General features: G+C 39.2%; 1 protein-coding gene across 1 annotated transcript in view; it reads left to right on the forward strand.

Moving 5' to 3' along the window:
• The window catches only part of LOC136872715 (chitooligosaccharidolytic beta-N-acetylglucosaminidase), a 90,893-nt gene extending 73,005 nt beyond the window's left edge, over positions 1-17,888 (forward strand). The window contains exons 5-7 of the mRNA XM_067146545.2: positions 3,714-4,001; positions 8,207-8,541; positions 15,835-17,888. Of these exons, the coding sequence (XP_067002646.2) occupies positions 3,714-4,001; positions 8,207-8,541; positions 15,835-16,198 (987 nt within the window). The 3' untranslated portion in view covers positions 16,199-17,888. The remainder of the gene's footprint in view (positions 1-3,713; positions 4,002-8,206; positions 8,542-15,834) is intronic.
• Positions 17,889-26,317: the final 8,429 nt, after the last annotated feature.

The following is a 26,317-nucleotide window of genomic DNA, read 5'->3' on the forward strand; positions in this document are numbered from 1 at the left end:
CTCCCATTGATTTTTAACACTAACATTAATTCATTCTAAAATGTAATGCAACATCATTTCATGCAAAGGGGTTTGTACATTTGGTTTATTAGAGCCCTCACCTGCTCCTTTAGCAGACGACACTGATAACAACAATCTAACAAGCAATCCAGGATCAACCTAGGATTGTTGTACCAGTTACAGATCAATTCTCATGCTAATTTGAACTTATTCTGTGTAACTGGTGGCTCATCTGATAAGCACGACCTCTGAATATCTGTCAGGGCTCATTTTCAATTACTAACTTTTAAACATGTCATCAAAATACATGAACTCTGACAGTGGCCATTTAATTTTAAAAAGAGAAATGGCAGGCAATTTCAGATCACTATTATTGTTATAGCTTATGTCACTACTTTCACTAAGAGATGACAATGGTTTGATTTTTTATTTTTATTTTGCAATTGCCTCTACGTCGCACCATCACAGATAGGTCTTATGGCAATGATGGGGGAGAGGAAAGGCCTAGGAGTGGCAAGGAACTGGCCGTGGCCTTAATTGAGGTACATCCCCAGCATTTGCCTTGTGTGAAAATGGGAAACCACGGAAAACTATCTTCAGAGCTATCAAGAGTGGAGGTTGAACCCACTATCTCCCGAATGCAAGCTCACAGCCGTGCAGCCCTAACCGCATGGCCACTTGCTCAGAGGTTTGATTTCTAACAATGCTTTTATCTTTGACTGCAACTTGAAATAGAATTCTTCAAATCCCTCTTGATCTAAATCATGAGGTTCATTGATGTCATAAACTTCTAATTGCATCTGAATCTCGTTTTATTCCTCTATACCACGGGTTCTCAACCTTTTTTCATTTGCAGCACACTATTCCGCTGTTCTAAATATTGTGGCACACCCCAACATACAAATAACTATGCCTGCTTTAGAGGAATTTCGAACACTACAGAGCAGTCCTGAAAGACTGAGAACCCTAGCAGAGGGTACATGAACCACTGGAACGTTAGTAGAGAAACATGTCGATCACTCTCAAACCCTAGTGTAGAACATTTAAACCAATCAATGGTCACCTGCAGTCAGTTCAGTACTTCAGTTGGGAACGGAGAGATGTTTAAATGTAGTAACCAACTTACTGCATTTGAATGTTAAATAAGTCGCAATGTTTGGTGTTATTATAAAACTGCAGTAAGTATACAAATATTGTGTTGTAATATGGAGAAGTTTTTATTTAAATGCCAATGATTAAACAGCAGTGAAGAAGATCAGAGTGAAAATAGAACAAGTGAATCACCCGGATCATGTTTCAATGAGAAGCTACTTCCACAGCAGAGCAGTTCATCGTCTGGTGCTGTGTGCAGGTATCAGTAATCTTATTTAAGCTTTGGATTTACATTTACTGAATCTGTTAATCGTGAACTTCCTGAGTGTGCTGCATGTGGTGAAAACTTAAGCAATGAATGCAAAGCAAACTAAAGAGTCACTTGAAAATGAAAGAGTTAGTTGGAAAATAAAGACAAAGCTTATTTCAGTTGTTTACTCTCTTCTCAAATTAAAAAAGGGAAAGCAATGAATAAAATGATTACAAATTCAGAAAAAGTGCTAGTGGCCAGCTATAAAGTAGCAGAAAATATTGCCAGGAGTATGCAGTCACATACAGCAGCAGAAACTTTGATTATACCTGCTTGTAAAGAAATAATTAAGTCAACGTGAGGACAGGCTGCCGAGAGGGAGATACCAAAAGTACCTTTGTCAAATGATATGATTGCTCACCGCATAGAAGACATGTCATCTGATATTAGAAAACAAGTAGTGAAAGAATTATGTAATGGTAAAACATTATTGCACTTCAACTGGACGAATCAACAGATATAAGTAAATAAATGTCAATTGATGAGCTACATAATGATAAATCACTTACTCTCTTCCAAAGAATTACCTCTGATGTCAATAGGATCAGACATATATAATTCTATGACAGCGACATTGGAAGAAAATGGACTGAGTTGGAACAATTGTATTTCAGTGTGCACTGATGGAGCCGTAGCAATGACTGGTCGAAGGAGAGGTTTTACTTCGAGGTTGAAGCAAGATTTTCTGCATATTGGGTCCACACATCATTTTTTACATCAGGAAGCTTTGGTGGCAAAAACCATTCCTTCAGATCTAAGGAATGTAATTTTCTCAGTTGTTGAAATGGTTAATTACATAAAAAGTAGAGCTCTAAAAACTAGACTTCTCAAGGTCATAATCAGGAAGCAGGAGCTGTTCATGAAACTCTGGTCCTTCACACTGAAATTCGCTGGTTATCCAAAGGAAGTGAACTTTCCAGACTTTATGAACTTAGTAATGAGTTATTACAAATATTTAGCGACGAAGCTTGGTGTTCCAAAGTTGCATACCTAGCTGATATTTTTCTACACTTGAATAATCTCGGTGCCAGTATGCAAGAAAAGAAAGAGAACATACTTACATCAACTGACAAGCTGAATGGGTTCTTGAGAAAAATTCAACTGTGTAAGTCAAAAGTTGAAAAAAAGTGATGTTGAAATGTTTCCTCTCACAGCTGATACTGACATCTGTTCAAGTCTGATTTTGGAACATCTTTCTGTTTTGGAGTATAAACTTCCCTCAACTGGGTTTGCAATCCCTATGCCATTACTGCTGACGACACAAAACATTTATGATTAGAAGGGGCAGAAGAACTGGCTGAACTTGAAGCCAATTGAAATATGAAGCTGAAATTTAGGGAAGAAACACTACTTCACTTCTGGATTTCAGTGAAAAGAGAGTTCTCGGTGTTATCAGAGCATGCTGTGTCTGTATTAATACAGTTTCCCACAACTTATCTGTGCGAACAAGAATTTTCGGCACTGACCTGCATTAAAAATAAGAAACGTGAGTGACTTCTACCAAGAATTATGGGTGTGTTTGCCTGCGATTCCTCCTCGCATTGAACAGTCATGCAAAAGTAAACAAAACCACATTTCCCACTAAACTGCAGTAATATAATTGACAGAACAACTTATTTTTTGAATTCTTACTGCATGTAGGCTTACGCTGTTCTGCAATATTAATAAGTAGTATTGCTAAAATATTGAGTGTACACAGCAATTTTTTTGCGGCACACTCCAAGAAATTCACGGCACCCTTTGAGAACCCCTGCTCTATACTATTTGCCAAGTGTTTCTGTCTCTTGTTTATATCGTTAAGATTAGAGCCCAGAAAGAAACTATTAACAAATGTTGCTATTCCAGTTATGCGAGCCTTGATGACAGCTCATCTTTTAATACCTCTCTTATGAACTTCTTCCATTGTAGAAAAGAAGCAATAAACCAGATCAACTCATGTATTCAGTGCTAATACAACTGCTTTGGGTGTCTGACACATTTTGTACATTATTCTTTACACTTCCAGACAAGGTTGCACCCTCTAGTTAATCTCCATGTCCAGCCTTATATTCTGTACTAATTCACTTCCTAGGTATTTGAAACTGTCAACAATTTCAAGGCTTTGAGCACCAATTTTTAGCAATGTCTTTCTCCTCTTGATATCACTTTTCTCTGCACTGATTTTCATACCATACTTTTCTTGTTCCGTGCATCAAGCTGTTCTTGTACTTCTTTGCTGTTGGTCCCCCAGACCAGAATATTGTCTTCATCTCCCTGTTCCCATATGCTTCCTTTGTAATTTCTCAGTACGACAATATTTTGTTTGTTTCAGATTTACACTGAAGATGACATCCGTTCCATTGTTGAGTACGCACGAGTGCGTGGTGTACGTGTGGTTCCGGAGTTTGATGCGCCAGCCCATGTGGGCGAGGGCTGGCAGTGGGTAGGGGAGAACACGACAGTGTGTTTTAAAGCTCAGCCATGGAAATCGTATTGTCAGGAACCTCCCTGCGGCCAGCTCAACCCCACAAGTGACAAGGTGTATCAGATATTAGGTGGAATCTTCTCTGACATGCTCCAAGTCTTTGATTCTGATATTTTCCACATGGGTGGTGACGAGGTAAAATTTAATTATATTTCTATATAGTAATTATTGTATGTCTGAGACAATGTTTTATTCCCTCTCCAGTCCTGTTTAACTTATACTCTGAAGCTAATTTTAGAACTGGCCTTAAAAAATAATAATAATCGTAGCGCTGCAGCTGTGCAGGCATTTCAACTTGATACCATCTGCCAGCCTGCTCATCAGTTTCAACATTTTATTTTATTGTAAATGTGAAAATTGATAAAATAAGAGTTATGAAATAGATTTATAGACAGAAAAACTGCATAGGTATAGTGAAGAGTGTTGAAATAAGTACTATATATCGAATTAGAGACAAAAAATCTCACACAAAGGAAAGCAAGATGTTAAAAGTAGGTATAAGCTAAACAAGTGAAAAAAGACGATAAAATGTGACAAAGAAACATCTCACGTGACTAGCTCACCTTGTGAGATCAATCAAACAGAGCTCCCTGTCTCGAGGGAGGCCTTTGTCCTTCATAGGACACTACAGGCTTTTTCATTCATTCATTCATTCCTTCATTCTAGGTCTGCAAGATGGTTGACTAAACCGAATCTCTCTTGGGCGTCGCTGGCTGAGTTTTAACTAATTTTGTCGGGTAAACACCAAATGTGTCACCAGAGATCTTTTACATGCCGACATCGTACGACATGGAGTGTCCACTGGACTTTGTTTTGTCCTTCACTAATCCAACTACTTCAGCCAGGTTTGAACACACTATCTTCGGCTCTGAAGGCCAATGCTCTACCACTCATCCAAGATACTAGAATTGGCCTGGATGAAGTTGAAAGCGAATGAACACCATCTGCTGTGCAATGCTTGCCGACAGGATGAACAAAGCAAGGAAAACAAAATTCATGGTAACTGATAACACTAGAATGGGATCTGAGTGTAGAATTCTGGCAATGCAGGAAGTGTGCCTCAGAAATTCAAATATCTTGTGTGCAACCATGACCTTTGGGTCAAACTTGTTGGGATATGTAATCAAAACTTATAAAATAAAAATCCACCTTTCCACTTCAACAATAATCTCTTGACTATTTAATTCTACATTAATTCCATGTTAACTACAAGACACGTTTAGTGCTATTTTAGGACATCATCAACCATTAATACAAAGTTCCATAAAACATTACACAATTAACAGCACTTATTTAAAATATCTTTCTTAATGGGAATAATAAAATGCTAAAGAGTCTTGTGATTATTATCTTCTTGTTGTGACATATCTTGTTCATGAGAAACATGTTCTTACTGAAAAGATGCACTTATACACTTCGTCGTAAAATCTGCAACCAGTCTTAAATCTTAAACATCTTCTTTTTACGCCAGAAATCATAACTTACATAAGAACTATTAAATAATCTTATGTCAGTGGTCTATTTGCTGTAAGTGGAGGTGGATTTCATACTGTTGGACAAAACGGACTATTTGTTTCTTGAAGGGATGTACAAATTCCATATACCGTACTACTGTTTCATCCAAATCTAGAAAAAGGAGAAAATGAAGATGAGAGAATGTGCATGTAAAAGGACAGATTATCATGCATAGTTAAATTTTTTAGGCGTTCTCACCCCATACCACTTCACACAGCTGACTCATTCACCACCTCCTACTGTACTAAAAGCTGGTCCTCATCTAGTATTGTATCTGTGTGTGACTGTGGGACCTGCATGCGTGGCAGGATGTGGAGGGGATAGAAAGGGGTGGAAGAAGACTGTTCCATCTACCAAGGAGGGGAAGTTTCTTTTTAAGGAATGTCTCTTTATTAAAACCTAACAGTGTTAATAAGAAAAGAGTTTCATCATAAAGGGGATTCTTATTGTCTAAATTATCTTTCAGATTGTACTCATTAATAAAAATCTGGTCTAGAAATATATTTTTAAAAATTCTGATGCTTTCATGGGACTCCATTTGTTAATTTTTCTTATTATCCTCAAATCTTGCTATATGGATGGTCTAGAAATATATTTTTAAAAATTCTGTTGCATTCATGGGGCTCCATTTGTTAATTTTTCTTATTATCCTCAAATCTTTCTATATGGATGTATAAAATGCCCTGTTTCATCCATATGAGTGTTCATAGCAGAAAATTTATGGTGCCTACTGGCATTGACGTGTTCCATGATCCCTGGAATGTCCTTCCTGAAACCTGTTTCTGCTTTAAAGGGCCTATTCATATCCTTCCATTTCTCCCTAAAATTCATATGATTGCCAGTTATACTTGCCATCATGTTATTCTTAGCTGACTTTTTTGTGAAATTCAATTTCCTGGTAAATTCCTTCAAACAATCCTTACTTCCACAACCATTCCTAACTCTATTTCTTCCTTAATCTCTATTTCCATTTTATAATGTCATGGGTTCTTACCATCTTTAAAAGGTGTATATCTATTTTCACACTCCTCAGCAATTGCTTTAAATCTATTTTTCACTGTTATAATTAATTTTTTTAAACTCCCTCATGGATCTCTTATCAACCATAAGGTAGTGCATAATGCATGGCTGTTTTTTAATTAAGGACAGTTTGTTTTTATAAAAATAACCAAACATTTAATTTTCAAATCACTTTTATTTTTAGGTTTTACATACATTTCTTTATTTACCTATATAGTTGCCTTGTTTATTTAAGCACTTGTCATACCTTATAACTTAAGTTTTGAAATTCCTCTTCATTGAAGTCTGCTACCTGCTCTGACAGCCAAGAGTTCACGGCCATTTTCACTTATTCATCTTCGTTGATGTGCTTCCCAACAAGATGACATTTCAGCTGTCAAAAAAAGATGGAAATCACTTGGAGGGCTATACAGTGTGTGATCCAAAAAGTCCCACTTGAAAGAGTCAATCAGTTCCCGAGTCTGGACAGCAGTGTGAGGCCTTGTGTTATCGTGAAGGAGCAAAATTCCCTTTGTCAGCATGCTGTATCTTTTGTTCTGAGCCACATGTTGGAGTTTGGTCAAGGTTATCATGAATCTTCTGTCCTCGTGAATTTTCCTGTCAGGTGCAGTCACCAAATCTTCTGCGATCACAGATGGCTGACCTGAGCGTTCTTTGTCATGAACATTTTAATGGCCACTTTTGAACTCTCTTACCTTCGCTCATTGCATTATCACCGTAAAACTCACCAAGCTGACAATGAATGTCTGCAGCTGACATGTTTCCTGCACTCAAAAAACATATTACAAACCATACCTCACATGCGATGGGTGATTAAAAAATCTTGAACATTTTAAGGATGCACAGTTCTGCGTACAGGTTAGCTACATAGCTGCAAGTGATGCCTGCTTGTTTGCAAAGGATGCTGGAAGGTAGCACACACATTTTTTGCAGTGTGCGTGCTAATGACAAGATTATAAAAAGAAATGGCCTTTACTTAAAAAGCAAACTTCACAGTCGCATTTATTTTTAACTACAACAAAAACAGTTTCATGAACACTAATGCTATCTGTCGCTTCAGTTTCACTATAGAGCTCATCTGGTTTCATCAGCACCACATCCAGAATATTTTCCCCCCTAGATCATCCACTGCAATCATGTTCCTTTCTATGTTGTTGTCCACATAATTCTGCATCAGCATTAGTGCCATGCCATTCATGTCTGTACACCCCAAAAACATTACTTGCCTATCTGTAGAGACAGAGAATTTCCAGTTGTTCATCCTAAACTTTTCCATAGCTTACAAATTCTTTGTTCATCATTATGAATACTCCCCCTCCTATCTGTTCTCTTCTGTCTCTACGACAAACACTTCAGTTGTGAGAGAAAGTTTCTGCAACCAAAACATCACTTCACAGCCAGTATTTCAAGGTTCTCTACCAAGTACATAACGTACTTGTAACTAAAACCTAGCTGAAAAGAGGACAAATCATCATCTGGTGGAAGGCCATGGTAGGTGGAGGAATATAGACTCAAAATTAGACACTTGGCCCCCCACTTTACATGTGCTTTTATATCTTTTAAATTTCAATTTCAGTGTCATAGTCCTTTTTATGTATTGGAAGAAAGGAATTGTTTCCTCCACTTTTAAAATGTAACAACAACAACAACAACAACAACAACAACAACAACAACAACAACAACAACAACAACAACAACAACAATAATAATAATAATAATAATAATAATAATAATAATAATAATAATAATATGTTATTATGGTAGAGGATAGTTTAAAATGTGTGATGTGTGATATACACTTGCAGGTGGACCTGAACTGCTGGAATACATCAGAACCAGTAACGGACTGGATGGACAACAATGGACTCGCTCGCACCGAGGAAGGCTTTATGGACCTATGGGAGTCGTTCCAGAACCGAGCGTACGAGAAACTGGTGGCTGCAAACGGGGGCAAGGAGATGCCCGTCATCTTATGGACCAGTGGCCTCACAGAGAAGGGCAGAGTGGACAAGCACTTGGACAAGGACAAATATATCATCCAGATATGGACCAAGGGTGAAGATCCTGTTGTAGCTGAACTTGTCCAGAAGGGCTTTAAGGTCATCTTCTCCAACTATGATGCTCTCTATCTTGACTGTGGGTTAGTATGTCAATCACTTTCAATACAGACATCATCTGCATTTTCATTTGGCTAAATGGTCAGTGCTCAATTCACAGCCAGTTTGGGGATCAATTCCTCTTGCTTGGGGACTGGGTATTTGTGTTTGTCTCTTCATCCAGACACAACACATCACTTTACCAACCACAACAGTTAGGAAGAGCATATGGTCATAAAATTGAGCACCTTCCATCCCTATCAAGGTGTGCGAAAAGCAACGCGTGACATTCTTAAATTATTTTCAGAATGCCTTTGAAAAATGAAACACATTGTCAATTTTTAGGGCAAAGAATTTATAAGATGTACACACGAAAATACATATTTACAAAGAAGTCAATTTACAACTTATGTAAAAGAGCTTGCACAAAGGTAAAGAGGAATGGATCAAAGATTGCAATATGCAGGCGTGTATTTAGATTTTGGAAATTTCTTTTGGGAAAGCATTGTGGGAGCATTCATCAATTAATTTATTCAAAATAAAATCAAAATCACTTTATTTGCAAATGAGGTGTCTACCTCGGTGGTAAATGGTACACAGAAGTCCACAGCCTGTTTCCAGTCATTTGACGGGGTCAGGAATGGAATGAATGAAGCCCCCATCTAGAGACGAGGATAGGAATCGTGCCGGCTGCCGAAGCCTGTTGCACTCCTCTGAGACAATGATTAATGAATGACCGATGAAATGAAATGATATTGAAAAGTGTTGCTGGAATGAAATATGACAGGGAAGACTGGAGTACCCAAAGAAAGACCTGTCCCACTTCTGCTTTGTCCAGTACAAATCTCACATGGAGTGACTGGGATTTGAACTACGGAACCCAGCGGTGAGAGGCCGGCGCACTGCCGCCTGTGCCATGGAGGCTTCTACAAAAGTACATTATTATCAAGCATTACATTTTAAATTAACAAGAGAAGAAGACATTTTCCTAAAATGCAATATTATACAATTTACAATAACAATTTTTCTATTAAACACACAGCTCATCCTTAATAAATTTAAATTATTTACACAATTCTATTCATAATTTCTTCTGTAATTACAAACATAATCAACTCATATACAATCTGTGGAATTACTTCAAATAATACTATACAACTGCTATACGATTGAAATTTACATTGTATTTTTTAAAAACTAATTTTGGTACCTAACAAGCAGATTAAATACTACAAGTAACTACTGGAAAGTAGTACATGAAATTCTAACCACTGACATCAATAATGATGGTAAAGAAATACTCTTAAGAAAACAGGATATGCTTATAAGAAATCCATGAGAGATATCAACAACATTTAATAAATATTTCACTAATATTAATCAGAACCCAACTACTAAGATTCCAATTTAGGAACAGGGCCATGTAGTTCTCTGTTTTTACACCCTGCCAATGATACTGAAGTATTAAATACAATTAATTAGGAAACTGTAGCTGTATCCGATAATACGGTGTAAGAAGCAGGCTCTGTACCCAGTCCCCTAAATTACACATCTTATAAATAAATAATGTATTATTTAGTGAGGCTACAGTCCCCAAAATGTTCAAGGTCACTAAAGTCATACCAATATATAAAGAATCAGATAAATTTGACATTAATAATTATAGTTCAACTTCTATCTTATACACAATTTTAGGAAACTTAGAGAAAGAGACTGCTCAGCTTTTAACTTAAAAAATAATTATTTTTACATATATCAGTATGGATGTTTAACAAATTCTAGAATGTACAGTGCAATAGAGGACACAATAATTAAATTCTAGGATACCTTAGACTAAATGTATAGTGCTAGTTCAAGGCTCCTTGCCTTGATGCACTAAAATGCATAGACCTACTTTAATATCTTGGTGCTCTTAGAGCAACATGACTAAATCATTAGGTCTAATTTATTTTATTTATCGATCAGAGGCTCTCTTGCTTTTCACCAATTACGCATTGAATCTTTGCCAGCAATATCAGTTATGCTTAATTCATTTTTCTATTTCAACTCATCTAATCATCTCCCAAGTTTCATCTGTAAGTCGTAGTATATTACACTCTATATTTCCTTACCCTATCCTAAAATGGTGAAGTCACGACAGGCCTGGCAAGCAGGATATGGATTAAAAGTTGCTTTTAAATAAAGGAACACTAAGCCGGACAGATATATCAGAAGACTACTTTTGCAAGACAATGGACTACAATTCTGAACAGTGAACATTATGACATTAAAAATCAAAGAGGAGCAAATTATAGATGTGATGGAGGAAAGGAAAATAGGTATATAGTACTAAATTTGGCAGAGACAAGGTGGAGAGGAGAAGGTAGTAGAAAACTCAGGAATGGTTTCTGGCTGTACTGAGGTGGAAAGGAAGAAAGAAGGGATAGTGGGGTGTTGTAACAAGAAAGGGATTGAATGCGGAAGTTAAAAGAATAAGTGACCAAATTATGAAAATAAAAATATTTGTAAAAGGAAAAAGCTTGGAAGAACTTCAAATGAATGCCCTTCAGGTAGGCTGCAGTCAGCAAGAGAAGAAGATTTTGTGGATCAATTGCAGAAACAGCTAAACGGCCAGCACATTATAGTCATGGAAAATTTAAATGCCCGAGTAGGAACTGATAGGAGGAGCTACAAGAATGTGCTGGGACCAGAAGGCTGCGGAAAGAGGAATGAGGAAGAGAGAAATTGCTGGAGTTTTACAATTGTTGAGTTGTTGAGCTGATGGTAGGAAACTCATGATTTAAGAAGGAAAGCCACAAGATTACATGGTATAGCAGGGATCATGCAATGTAGCAAGTGATCATATTTTCAATTAATTATCCACGGAAAGTTTAGCTTTGAAATATGGAGTGACTCTTACACCACAGTTATCACATGTCACTGTAATGGGTTTTGCAGATGACACTGTCATTATTGGTAAAAATAAAGAGGTGGCTTTAGAATTAATGCTATTGCCATGAAGACATTTACAGACATCAGGATTGAAATAAACCTTCAAAGTAATTTCCAAAATGGAAAATTAATTGAAGAAACTTTAATAAGCAAGGAGAATTGCAAAATTCAAACAATAGGGTGAAGCTCTTCATTATCTCAGCATCTCTTTCAGTCAAACAATTACTTTTGAGGCCAACACAATAATGAAAAATCTACATAGAAAAATAAACCTGCTTATCTCTTCACCACTGCTTAAATCTGATCAGAAATTTGTCATGATGAATGCAGTAATCTGTCCCATTCTTATTTACCCACGTCAGAATGCTGAACTGGTTAAGATACCAATTACTTTTCTAAATGACACCAATAAAATAATCAGAATCACATTGAAAGAACTTTTACGGCTACGTACTGCTGACATACTGACATCCGTGACAACACCTTATACACTGATAAAAGGTATAAATGTCTTGGACTTTTCAAAATGTTGTGGGAAGCTTCAGTTCAACACAGTAATGCCTGCAGTATGTTAATTAAAACTGCCAATGCCTATGTGTTCACTAATCAGACCCCACCTTATGAAATAACAACATGTCTGTGTTCTCTGAACATTACCAGTGTCAATCAGGTTATCAATCACAAGAATGGCCTTCTCGATCCAAGGGAAATTCATCAAGAACTTAGAGAACTTGAAATGGCAGCTTGGTCTGCATTACCTCATAAAGGCATTTAGAGTGGAGTTATACATAGAATATCTGCCTGTCAATAACTCGATAAAACAACATCATGAAGGCCTTTCCTGCAGTGAAGCTATTAAAATGATACCAATGTTATAACAGTCAGAACTGTTCCGGGCAGGGCTGTAGAAAGAAGATACACTGGCTCACATCCTTGGATCTTGTCTGTTCAGTGATGAAAATGAAAATCCACAGCCTGTTTCCAGTCATTCGACCGGGTCGGCCCCATCTAACGGCGAGGATAGGAATTGTGCCGGCTACCGAAGCCTGTCGCACTCTGCTGCGGCAATGATTAATGACTGACAGATGAAATGAAATGATAGTGGAGAGTGTTGCTGGAATGAAAGATAACAGTGAAAACCGGAGTACCTGGTAAAAAAAAACTGTCCCGCCTCTGCTTTGTTCAGCACAAATCTCACATGGAGTGACTGGGATTTGAACCATGGAACCTAGTGGTAAGAGCCCAGTGCACTGCCACCTGAGCCATGAGGGCTCCTGTTCAGTGATGTACCACCATAAAATTAGGTCCTTCACTTATGAAGAACTTGGTAAGAAAGGTTTTAACATGCATGAAAAGGTCTACGGCATATCATGTTACAAGAACGTGCAATGCTACATAACAGACCCGACTATCAGCTCTGAGCATCATCTAGGCCAGCCTGAAGAAGTAAACACCAAGAAAGGGTACCTTACTATAAAGGGAAGTCCATGTTGATGATATCATGGTAATAGGGTTAACGCTTGGAGCTCGTGGTTCTGGAAACCGTTCAGTTTACCAAAGGACAGAATTTTGGACCTTGACTGTAAAATTTCTTACAAAATTGTACAAAATTATTTTGATATCCTCCTAGTCAATACTATAATAATATTTCACGTCCAATTAAGACAAAACTTTACACAGACACAGACATGTTTCGACCCGACATTAGGTCATCCTCAGTAAGACATATATAATGAATTAAAAACATTGGACACACAGAAAGCATGATGACAGTTAAAACCTGTGAGATGGTGATCGTTGAAATAGCCTTGAGCTGGAGGTCTTTACTGCTGGACTCCATATTCAGAAAACACGAGTGACACAAGCGGGCCACGTAACACTAAAAATCGGATGGTTCAGCTTCAATAATGCTTATGTATATCAGCCCATGTCGAAACATAACAATTAAACCAACAGTTTACAGATACTAGTTGAACCACACCAAGGGACAACAAAAACAACAACAACAAAAAATGACCAATGCATGTCTATGTCTGCATAAAGTTTCATCTTAATTGGATGTAAAATATTATAGTATTGACTGGGAGGATATCAAAATAATTTTGTACAATTTTGTAAGAAGTTCAACCGTCAATACCAGTCGAGTCTGTAATATCTGTAATATGCGGTTCAGTAGGAATAGTGTGATCCCATGTCTACGACCAGTGAATGTCATTTATAATCCACGTTCTTGATTTTAGCCTGCCTTCAATCAGTCTACTGATAATGCATGTTACTTCTCATCTTTGTAGCTTTTACATTTTTCAATTGCCTAGTGTAGACTTTGTCCATTGTTGGTAGCCCATACATTCAGTAAGTTGATAGTTTAATAAATCATGTGTCTCTCTTCAGCAATCCATACCAACTCATCTTCACTAATCTGCATTCCCCTCTGCGGGCTGTGAGTACAATTTCAAATTATGTTTATAAATTGCTCTGTAAATTAAATGTTGTTTATTGTACATCTTGGGCCAATGCCATTAGCTGATGACTTCAGCTTGCAACATGAAGTCTTTGTAAATGAATGGAAATTTCAAAGAAGGCAGAGAACATAATAGGGGATCTATACCCCTTGGATCTTCCCTCTAAATACATCCTTGGCAATGTGTGAAGAGAATGAGTTTGTCTTTTTGTATTTTTGTGCTTGTCTGATGCACCTCTACCCACACTGACTGTATGGTATTTTTTTCTCTCCACATTCCTGGCTTTCTGTTGGTGATTTTTTAATTGCATATGAGTATTACCACTATAGTTCATGGCATGATACGTTCTTTGGCTGTACCAACTCATCCTTACTGATTATTTTTGTATTTCATTTGTTATTTCGAAACAGCTATTCACAGAGGTTTGCAGACTGAATGCTGAAAGGCATAACAGTCTATAATGAATATCTATGTACAGAGAGGTCCAGAAAAATGTAGACACTCTTTTATAGTTAATATCTTTGGAACAAAATGACATATCATTGCAATTCTTGCACGGTAGCACAGTCCATTGTTTTTTCAACAGATGATGAAGGTCATGTGAATGGTGCGACAATCTTGGCACACGTTTTCCAGCAGATGACAGTGCAGCAATGAATGAAGTAAGATTGTTGTTTGAGCAATGCAAGGCCGTGTTGAAGTGGTACTGAAAGTACAGAAACATGATGGAGGCACAACGGCAATGGCATAATGTGTACGGAACTCAGCCACAACACGTACAACAATTTGTCATATTCGGGATATATTTGAAGTCGAAAGTACTGTTCAAGATGTGCACAAGGAAAGGTCTGGCCAATCAAAAACATCAACAAGTCCAGCTTCGAGTGCTGCTGTGTTGAATCATTTTACTAGATCACCTCAAAATCTGTGAATCAGGTTGCACGTGAAAGCAGGGTAAGCCGATCAACCGTACGATGAATTCTGAAGGCTGCAAAGTGTACATTCCAAGATTGCTACACGCTATGAATGAGGATGACCCGGATCAAAGGATGGAGTACTGCGAGTGGTTTGAAGGCATGCTTTGTGAGGATTAACGGTTTGCAGGGATGGTTATTTGGTCTGATGAGGTGCAATTCAAACTGAATGGTACTGTAAACACCACAACTGCATGTACTGGGCTCCTGAAAATCCTCACATTCATGTGGACAAACATGTTAATCTACTTGGTGTTAATGTGTGGTATGGTCTGTCATTGCGCAGTTTGACTGGCCCATTCTTCTTTGAAGGTACCGTAACTGGTGAAGTATATATTGATATGCTGCAAACACTGATTTTATCTGCCATCCGAGAGGTGTTTGGAAAATAAAAGAATTTACCTACAACAAGATGGCGCTCTGCCTCACTACTACAGAGATGTCAGAGCCTACCTGGACAATAGATAGGTCGAAGAGAAGCTGTTGAGTACCCACCATGGTCTTCAGACTTTACACCTCTTGAATTCTATCTAAGGGGTACCTTGAAAAGTGAAGTTTATAGACAGAAGCCAGCTACGCTGAACAAGCTGTGAGAAACCATCCAGGTGTCCTGTGTGGCTATCACACCGACAGTAACACCGACGGCCGTAGTTTGGTCAGATGTTCAGCAGCATCGAGATTGTTTGGCTGCTAATGGGGGTCACTTTTAACACATAAAATAACCTCCCCCCCCCCATGCCAGAATTGTAATGGTATGTTATGTTGTTCCATTAATATTGACTATATATTGACCCTCTTTATTATGTATGTATGTATGTATGTATGTATGTATGTATGTATGTATGTATGTATGTATGTTAAAAACAGCTAAAAATAAAATGCAGGCATGAACTTCTAAACTGAGACATTCTGAAAATTATCAGTTGTATCAGTGTCTCTGAAATCTAGATTGGTAATGTTTATCTTCCAGGTTTGGTGCCTGGCTCGGTGAAGGAAATAACTGGTGCTCTCCATACATTGGCTGGCAGAAGGTCTATGACAATAGCCCTGTGACTTTGCTGATAAACCAGGGAGTTCAAGAGCATCTTGCACGAATAATGGCACTTGGAGCAGAAGCAACGCTGTTCACGGAACAAGCAGACGAAAGTGCACTGGACGGACGCTTGTGGCCGCGTGCTGCTGCCCTGGCAGAGAGTCTCTGGTCTGATCCATATGAAGGATGGAGAGAGGCAGAACACCGCATGCTGAACCAGAGAGAGCGACTTGTGAAGCGGGGAATAGCAGCGGACAGCTTGTACCCTGAGTGGTGTCGTCAGAACGAGGGATATTGCTAGCTGTAATCTTAAAGTGGTGTTGTACATTGCAACACTCATAAGACAGTTCTGAAGCATTGCAACTTGTATTGGAATTAAATACATAATACATCTTCGAACAGAAAAATCTCAAAACAAACATTTGAGTTTGATACTCTATAGGCTTTTGGGCTTATGCCGTGTCAAACGTAAAGAATTTCACTTTATTTTCTTGACATGGCATAAGCCCAAAGGCCTATACAGTATCATGTCTATAAATACAGGCCATGAAAGCATCAATGGCAACATTTTATGAGTTTGTTTATACTGTCTACAATGTCTCAGCAAAACTTTAACAAATCTGAACGTAATATTCTTCTTGATGAACCCCTCGTACTGCATCATCAGCACTGAAGACTGTTTCGTTATGAAGGTCAACATTTTTATTTTTAAAGCACTGATCCTGTCCTTTTCTTCTCTTACTAGAACAGCTGCTTACATCTTATTGGGAATCTTTGTCAATGAAGCCGAGGGATGCATTATGCAATGGAATGAATATGATTTATATTTAGGAGTTGCTCAGCATCATGTTCATTGTTATCTAGTTTGTTGAAAGCTAAGAGGAAGCAATTTCTCTGGTTTGAAATGAACATGTTGTTAAAAACTAAGCAACACTTTACCAGTGGATCTTCAGTTTTGCTATGAACAACAGTTCTACATATGGCTGCTAACTTTAGTGAAATATTGATGTCTTCCTTTTGGTGGTGGTAATTACTGTTTTATAGTTCTAAATTTATGAAGCACTATTTACATATAACAAACTCGTTTTTTTTTAATTTTTTGTACTGGACCTACTTTGGCCACATGTTGGTTCCAAGGGAAAGTGTTATTGAGCGAAGGGATATTCTTCAATCTTTTTATTTTGTAAAAACCTTGAATTTAAGTCTTTCTTTGCCACTCCAGGACTTACATCTGAGGCAGTATAAAGAGTAGTTGTTTCTAAAATATCTGTTCATGTCAACACTTATAGCTTTATGATTTGGTGCAACATTACATTTCATCCTATTTAGGGTCCCACCTTCACAAATATCCAAGGTTTGACTCAAAAGATTTGCACCATGCCATTCTTCTCATTGTTTGGAATATCAGACTTCTGCCATTTGTTCTTCTGATTAGTGTTAACGGAGGATGTTGTACTTCTCCTTAATAAGTCTTGTACGTTTTGTTATTCGGACATACGAGGCTACCAGGCCATAGTTTGTTGTGGCACTACACCAGCATCAACTCTTGTTCCTTTCAGTTACTGATAGCCTTTGCAAGACCTAAGAAGTTTTTAATTTCTTCCTCTCCTAACCTGTTCATTTCTAAGGAGAGGTACTTCTCCTCTTCAGTAATGGGGCTGATGACCTCAAATAAACACTTATTATTTAATTATTTACAACTCATAATGAAATGCTGCTCTCAGGAAATGGTTTGTAATTTGGAGCATCTTTACTTTCTTTAATGTTGAGTTTTGTAATTTTATATTTTGTTCTCTCAAGTGAACAGTATTCATGACCTATTCTTACATGTAAAAGCTGGTGATCAAAAATTTTGGTCCTTTCACCTGTTCTGGTGATCATCAACTGTGTTCCAAGTCCATCACATTGTTTCATTATAAGCCATTCATTCAGTCAAGAATGTGAAATATAATGTGTAAATGTACTTAAATAAATAATTTTGCCTAAGTCAACTGTTGTATCCTTGCAATTAATGAAAGGGTTTTTCTTCTTTTCCTAAAACTTTTCAACTGCAATATTTTCTGATATTGAAGAAAGATCACTAATTGTAAAGTACCATAAACTTCAACAATGAAGAGAAGAGTTGCATTTCGTAGAAGATGTGTGCATATTTTCATTTACGCACAACACTGTCAACCACCACAGAAATATGTACTAGCATACCTGCCAACCCTTCCGATTTACCCGGAAACTTTCCAATTTTTAACTTGTCTTCTGGTTTTCAAATTTATTTTTATTTCTTCCTATTTTTGACCAATATAACCTCCAGTACGGTCAGTACTCTTCCCCTAGGATGAATTGTTATGTGCTTGTGTAATTTATGCAACCTCATTTTTAAGCATATTTACCAGTATTCGATGCTTTATTTGGCGGGCGGATCGTCCGTCGCCTTCGTATATCGTATTTCCCGCTCACTACAGCAGCGTGTGTGCTGTTTAGGTGGGAATTAGGGACGGCAAACGTTTTACGAGTCAGAGAAGGTCATGCGCACTAGCGACCGCTAGGGACTCTGTTGATCAGGACGAAAGAATGAGTTTGTTATTGTGTGATTCGTGTGCTCGTTTCTGTGCGTAGTTCCGTTGGAGTTTTAGACCACGTGTTTTTTCTTGCGGTTCTGTGCTTTTCCCCCTGTCAAAGTCATACAAGACATATTAATCTGTTTTGTATGTGGTAGTTTCGCGTATTTCAGTGTTTTTGTGTTGATCAGAGTTCATAATTTTTATGACTTCAATGTATTTCAGAGAGTTGTGTCGGTGACAGTTTGTGGTATTTTCTCTTCACATGATGACTACAAAACATAACAAACGTTATCTCCAAGTGTTCAGGCATACCTATAAAACTGAATTTCCGTTCATTTTACAGTCTATTAAAGGAAACTATTATGCATTTTGTTCCGTGTGTCGGTGTGATATGAATATCTCGCATGGAGGGAAAACAGATATTGTAGCTCACAGTGTCACACAGAAACACAAAGATAGTGCTAGCTGTCTCGAGAGGAACAAAAAATTAAGTAATTTTTTTGTAGGTGGGAAGGAAGATGATGCAGTCACTCGAGCAGAATGTTTGTTCACGGCGTTCATTGTCGAACATAACCTTGCATTGTCTTGTTCTGATCACGCAGGGCCATTGTTCAGAAAGATGTTCCCAGATTCAGACATTGCGAAGAAATATGCGTGTGCTAGAACAAAAACATCTGCCATAATTAATCAAATGGCCCGTGATGCAGATCGTAAGGTGATTAAAACTTTAAAGACTGAACCTTTTGCGATTTCAACTGATGGTAGCAATGATAAAGATAGTTAGCTCTATCCTATCATCGTCTCGTTTTTCAACAAAGAATTGAAAAAGATTGAAAATCGTTTGCTATCCATGGAAAATTTGGAAGGCAATTCTACTGGTATTAATATTGCTAATTTGCTCCTGGATGTTCTGAAAAGGTATGACGTTCCAATGGCAAACTCTATAGCTTTTAGAGCAGATAATGCTCCTGTTATGATGGGAAGAAAAAACGGTGTTGCTGTTAAACTAAGAGAGCAGTGCGAAAACATTATTATTATTATGAGATGCCCATGTAATTTGATTAGTTTGGCTGCCATGAAGGGTGCAGACTCCCTTCCTGTCAAAGTTGATAAGATGCTAATTGATATTTATTATTATTTAGACAAAAGCTCGAAGAGAAAAGATCATCTCAACATGTATCAAGCTTTGTACCAAACTGATATTAGGAAAATATTAAAGCATGTGTGTACACATTGGTTATCCTTGGGGAAATGTTTGGAAAGATTGATTTCAGGGTGGGAGCCACTTCAGAGATTTTTTAAAGAAGGGGTAAAGCAGTCCAATGGCACAGACACATCTCTGAAGTATTTCCAAATTCCCAAGCTAAAGGCACATAAAGATACAGAAATGGAACGTGGTCCTTGTGTCAGTAGAGTACCAGACCAAGCTTCTGTTATTTCTGGAAAAAGGAAGGCGGAGAGTAGTTAATCTCCATCTGTGAAAAAAATAAAGGAGTCTAGTTGCACTGCCAGTATTTCAATAGAGGAGAGACTATTTCTTTTTCTATCTTCAAAATTTTAATAAAGCATTCTGCTCATTTCTGGCATTTATCGTCAATAGATAAAGACACGGGTTCTGCCACCACCTCCACCTCCAGCTCTCGGCAGAGGCCTCCTCCTCCACCTCCTCCTCACGCTCTCGGGAGAGCCCTCCACCTCCACCTCCTCCACACGCTCTCAAGAGATGCCTCCTCCTCACACTGGCTAAGAGCGCGACCCCAACCTCACATCTGCTATCTTGGAGGGGCTTAACCTAACTTTTTATGCATAAAAGAGCTAGCCCAACATCATGGATAACCTCAGTTTTACAGCCGGATGCCCTTCCTGATGCTTAAGCGAGCGACCCTAACCTCACATGCGCTATCTTGGAGGGGCTTAATCTAACTTTTTATGCGTAAGAGAGCTAGCCTAACCTCATGGAAGGGCCTAACCTCAGTTATACAGCTGGATGCCCTTCCTGATGCTTAAGAGAATGACCCTAACCTCACATCTGCTATCTTGGAGGGGCTTAACCTAACTTTTTATGCATATGAGAGCTAACCTAACATCATGGAGGGGCTTAACCTCAGTTTTACGGCCGGATGCCCTTCCCGACGTCAATTGCACAATATGGCGGCTATACATGACTCCTTATGAGACACCTTAAGGGTGCTTGCGCAAGAACTTTTGACATGCAAGACAGCAAGCCAAACCTTATAGAAGGACCTAGCCTCAGTTTTACGACCGGATGCCTTTCTCGACGCCAATTGCACAAGATGGCGGCTATACATGACACCTTATGAGACGCCTTAAGGGTGCTTACGCAAGATGGTGGCTGCAAGATGGCTGCTATACATAGGCTCTTATGAGACTCCCGTGGGATGCTTGCGCAAGATGGCGGATACAAGATGGCGGCTATACATGGCTCCTTATGAGACGCCTTAAGGGTGCTTGCGCAAGATGGCGGCTGCTCTTATGGGACGGCTTAAGGGTGCTTGCACAAGATGGCTGCTGCTCTTATGAGACGCCCTAAGGATGCTTGCGCAAGATGGCGGCTATACACGGCTCCTTATGAGACACCTTAAGGGTGCTTGCGCAAGATGGCGGCTTCTCTTATCAATAAAGCTAGCTTAGAGGCTAACGTGCCGTGCTGGTTCGATTCATTAAATTTGGGGCTTAAATGCAAAATATTAAATATCTCGAAAACGGTGCGTCGTAGAACAAAACGGACAAATTTTTTCTGCCCAATTCCTAGGTTCGCAGTATAAGGAACATGATAGCATAAGAAAAAAGTAGTCTAATGATGAGATCAACGGTTCTGTTCCTACTTAAGCCCTTTGGCATTTAGTCAGTTTTAGCTTGTATTGAAGCAAGTTTTCGTGACTTGACTAGCTCTTGCTATGGTAGAGATTATAACATGCTGTGCTGGTTCGATTAATTAAATTTGGGGCTTAAATGTAAAATGTTAAATATCTCGAAAACGGTGCGCTGTAGAGCAAAACGGATAAAAGTTTTCTGCCTAACCCCTAGGTTCGCAGTATCAGGAAAATGATAGCATAAGAAAAAAGTAGTCTAATGATGAGATCAACGGTTCGGTGCCCACTTAGGCCCTTTGGCATTGACAGCTATCGAATTCTACAAGATGGCGGCTATACATAGCTTCTTATGATACTGCTTAAGGGTGCTTGCACAAGATGGCTGATGCTTTTATGAGACGTCCTAGGGATGCTTGCGCAAGATGGTGGACACAAAATGGCGGCTATTCATAGCTTCTCATGAGACTGCTTAAGGGTGCTTACACAAGACTGCTGCTCTTATGAGACACCCTAGGGATGCTTGCGCAAGATGGCAGCGACAAGATGGTGGCTATACACAGCTCCTTATGAGACGGCGTAGGGGTGCTCGCACAAGATAGCGGTTATACACAGGCTCTTATGAAGAAAACTAGCTTGGAGGCTACTGCGCAAGATAGCGGCTGCTGTTATGCATGCGGTAGAGGGCAATTTGAAATTCCACGGTCTCTTCAAAGGTACGTTCTTTTTGACAGCGGTCATCTTTAATCAACAGCACCGTGCTGCCATCCTTAGTTACTAAATTTGAAATGTCGTGGCGGCAATATCCACGTGACAGCTGCCATCGTTAATCAACAGAGCACCGTGCTGCCATCTTTAGCTACTACCTTTCAAATGTGATGGCCGTAATTTGAAAAAATCTACGTGGTTTTGATAGCTGCCGACCACCATCTTTAAACAACAACGCACCATGCAGCTATCTTTACGACACTAAACGTCATCGTGGTGGAGGGTAATTAAAAAAATTCTACGTGCTTTTTTGACAGCTCCCATCTTTAATCAACAGAGCATCGTGCTGCTACTTTTACAGCACTAAACCTCATACCTCTGAAATGTGGTGGTGGGTAATTTAAAAATTCCGTTACCTATTATCTTTAAACAGTAAAACTTTAGTGCATTCGCGAACCTAACCTCTCATCTGCCATCTTGAGTGAGGCTATCCTTAGTTTACGACAAGATGCCATTCCCGACGCTAATTAGCAGTTAGAGGTTACAACACAAGATGGTGGCTGCCACCTTATGAATGTCGTAGCGCGGAATTTAAAATCCAACAACAGAACATCGCTAACCTCACTGCTGCCTTCCTGATGGGGTTAAGCCTCACTGTTGCTACCTTGGTTATACGCTTTTGTGTTAGTTTACTGTTAATCGCTAAGCTGTTCGCATCATCGAAGTAGCGAGTAACAAGTGTGTAGCAGATTAAAAGAAGAATCTGTTAGCAGAAGATAAAAGTCCGCCATGGAAAACCTTATTTCTAGGTATATTTGCAAAGAGTGTGGAAAAGCATTTTCCCGAAGCTCTCACAAGAGACGCCATGAGATATCATGTAGGACAATTTTTCAACGCAAACATTGGAGAAGAGAGTTCAAGAACGCATACAACGCTCAATGTCATGAAGCCGCGTGTAATGTAGCTTCATCGAGAACAAAATGCAAAGAGCTCAACCGTATTCAAGTACACCTCTGCGAGAGATTTTTAATTCTCCCTTGTTATCTAGGTCTGCTACAAGTTCTGTTACTAAGCACAAACTTCAAGATAAAGAGAAGCAAGATCATGATTATGATAATAAGGATAATGATGTTGATCAAAAGTAGAGGGAAAGTAGAAGAAGAAGAAAACGAAGATCTCAATGTTTTATTGCCATTACGGCTTGATGATTTTACTTCATTTTCTAAGCCTACTACATGTTCTGTCGAAGTGCAAACATCTCAAGAAGAGATGCAAGATGAAGAAGAAGAAAATTCAACGCTTCATTGCTATCGAAACAAGTTAAGTTTGTACCTAGAAACGCTACTGCTGAAGCACGTATTACATCAAAACAAGTCGCTACACATCGACTGTCTGCATATAGACTCAAAGTTCACAACAAGCCTCTGTTACATTATGTAGACACAAGATAGTGTAAAGACCCCAACGTACTCGTAAAACGTTTGCAACTGCTAAGAGCCTATCATGATACTGGTTACACAGAGTACAAAGCAGATATTTTTTAAATAAAGCATGAATTACGTCGTGTAGGTATTATTAAGTAATAGCTCTCTCTCGACAGTACAACAGCTTAAACACCTTCCTACAATCCCAGCGCTTACCCTCACCTAAGTAATCCTCCTGTAGTATATAGTCGATCGAGTAGCTATATTCGTATAGATTATTTTCCAACATTCTCCCTTCCTTAGGGTGTTAACTCCGCCTCTAGATGTAGAGCCGGTCTCAAGCCCGAATAAAGAGAGGAGAGGCACGCTAGCCCATTAGGCCTTTAGACCGTTAGCCCTTTTGCCCATTAGACTTTTAGCCCTACAAGGAATGTGCGGGAATCTGATCTTCTTAGAACAAATGTATCCCTGACATGTTCTAAACACATGTTGTGTCGAGTGCAGTGTTCGATTCTAGTCTTGTTATTACTTAGTGATCTGAAAACATCAAAAAATGTTCTAAACGCATGTTGAAGTTAACCACATCGACTACAGTGTTCGATTCTAGTTTTGTTATGTTTCATTCACTTCTTTTGTAATCTGCAAATCTAAACGTGCACAACTATGATGACGTCATCGCTGCAGCACATGCACACTCTTGCTTTCATGATGCATACTTATTGCATTCCTTTGCCTCCTTACCCTTGAGAAAACGATCAAATCTAAACATGTACAATAACGTCATCACTGCAGCACGTGCTCAATCTAGCCTTCGCGATGCATGTTTAAATTTGTACCTTAACAGAGGAGAAGGTCATAACAGCAACCACCATCTTGTGTTGTAACCTCTAACTGCTAATTAGCAGCGGGAAGGGCATCTTGTCGTAAACTAAGGATAGCCTCATTCAAGATGGTAGAAGAGAGGTTAGGTTCGCGAATGCACTAAAGTTTTACTGTTTAAAGATAATAGGTAACGGAATTTTCAAATTACCCACCACCACATTTCAGAGGTATGAGGTTTAGTGCTGTAAAGGTAGCAGCACGATGCTCTGTTAATTAAAGATGGGAGCTGTAAAAAAAGCACGTAGAATTTTTTAAAATACCCTCCAACACGACGAGGTTTAGTGTCGTAAAGATAGCTGCATGATGCGTTGTTGTTTAAAGATGGTGGTCGACAGCTATCAAAACCACGTAGAATTTTTTCAAATTACGGCCACCACATTTGAAAGGTAGTAGCTAAAGATGGAAGCACGGTGCTCTGTTGATTAACGATGGCAGCTGTCACGTGGACATTGCCGCCACCACATTTCAAAGGTAGTAGCTAAAGATGGCAGCACGGTGCTCTGTTGATTAAAGATGGCTGCTGTCAAAAAGAACGTAGCTTTGAAGAGCACGTGGAATTTCAAATTGCCCTCTACCGCATGCATAACAGCAGCCACCGTCTTGCGCAGTAGCCTCTAAGCTAGCTTTCTTCATAAGAACCTGTGTATAACCGCCATCTTGTGCGAGCACCCCTACGCCGTCTCACAAGTAGCTGTGTACAGCCGCCATCTTGTCGCTGCCATCTTGCGCAAGCATCTCTACGGTGTCTCATAAGAGCAGCAGTCTTGTGTAAGCACCCTTAAGCAGTCTCATACGAAGCTATGAATAGCCGCCATTTTGTGTCCACCATCTTGCGCAAGCATCCCTAGGACGTCTCATAAAAGCATCAGCCATCTTGTGCAAGCACCCTTAAGCAGTCTCATAAGAAGCTATGTATAGCTGCCATCTTGATGAATTAGATAGCTGCCAATGCCAAAGGGCCTAAGTGGGAACCGAACCATTGATCTCATCATTAGACTACTTTTTTCTTATGCTATCATGTTCCTGATACTGCGAACCTAGGGATTCGGCAGAAAACGTTTGTCCGTTTTGCTCTACGACGCACCGTTTTCGAGATATTTGACATTTTACATTTAAGCCCCAAATTTAATTAATCGAACCAGCACAGCATGTTATAATCTCTACCATAGCAAGAGCTAGTCAAGTCACGAAAACTTGCTTCAATACAAGCTAAAACTGACTAAATGCCAAAGGGCTTAAGTAGGAACAGAACCGTTGATCTCATCATTAGACTACTTTTCTCTTATGCTATCATGTTCCTTATACTGCGAACCTAGGAATTGGGCAGAAAAAATTTGTCCGTTTTGTTCTACGACGCACCGTTTTCGAGATATTTAATATTTTGCATTTTAGCCCCAAATTTAATGAATCGAACCAGCACGGCACGTTAGCCTCTAAGCTAGCTTTATTGATAAGAGAAGCCGCCATCTTGCGCAAGCACCCTTAAGGTGTCTCATAAGGAGCCGTGTATAGCCGCCATCTTGCGCAAGCATCCTTAGGGCGTCTCATAAGAGCAGCAGCCATCTTGTGCAAGCACCCTTAAGCCGTCCCATAAGAGCAGCCGCCATCTTGCGCAAGCACCCTTAAGGCGTCTCATAAGGAGCCATGTATAGCCGCCATCTTGTATCCGCCATCTTGCGCAAGCATCCCACGGGAGTCTCATAAGAGCCAATGTATAGCAGACATCTTGCAGCCACCATCTTGCGTAAGCACCCTTAAGGCGTCTCATAAGGAGTCATGTATAGCCGCCATCTTGTGCAATTGGTGTCGAGAAGGGCATCCGGTCGAAAAACTGAGGTTAGGTCCTTCTATAAGGTTTGGCTTGCTGTCTTGCGTGTCAAAAGTTCTTGCGCAAGCACCTTTAAGGCGTCTCAAAAGGAGTCATGTATAGCCGCCATCTTGTGCAATTGACGTCGGGAAGGGCATCCAGCTGTAAAACTGGGATTAGGCCCTTCCATGGGGTTAGGCTTGCTGTCTT

Source organism: Anabrus simplex, chromosome 1 (genome assembly GCF_040414725.1).
Source record: "Anabrus simplex isolate iqAnaSimp1 chromosome 1, ASM4041472v1, whole genome shotgun sequence".
Taxonomy (NCBI): Eukaryota; Metazoa; Arthropoda; class Insecta; order Orthoptera; family Tettigoniidae; genus Anabrus; species Anabrus simplex.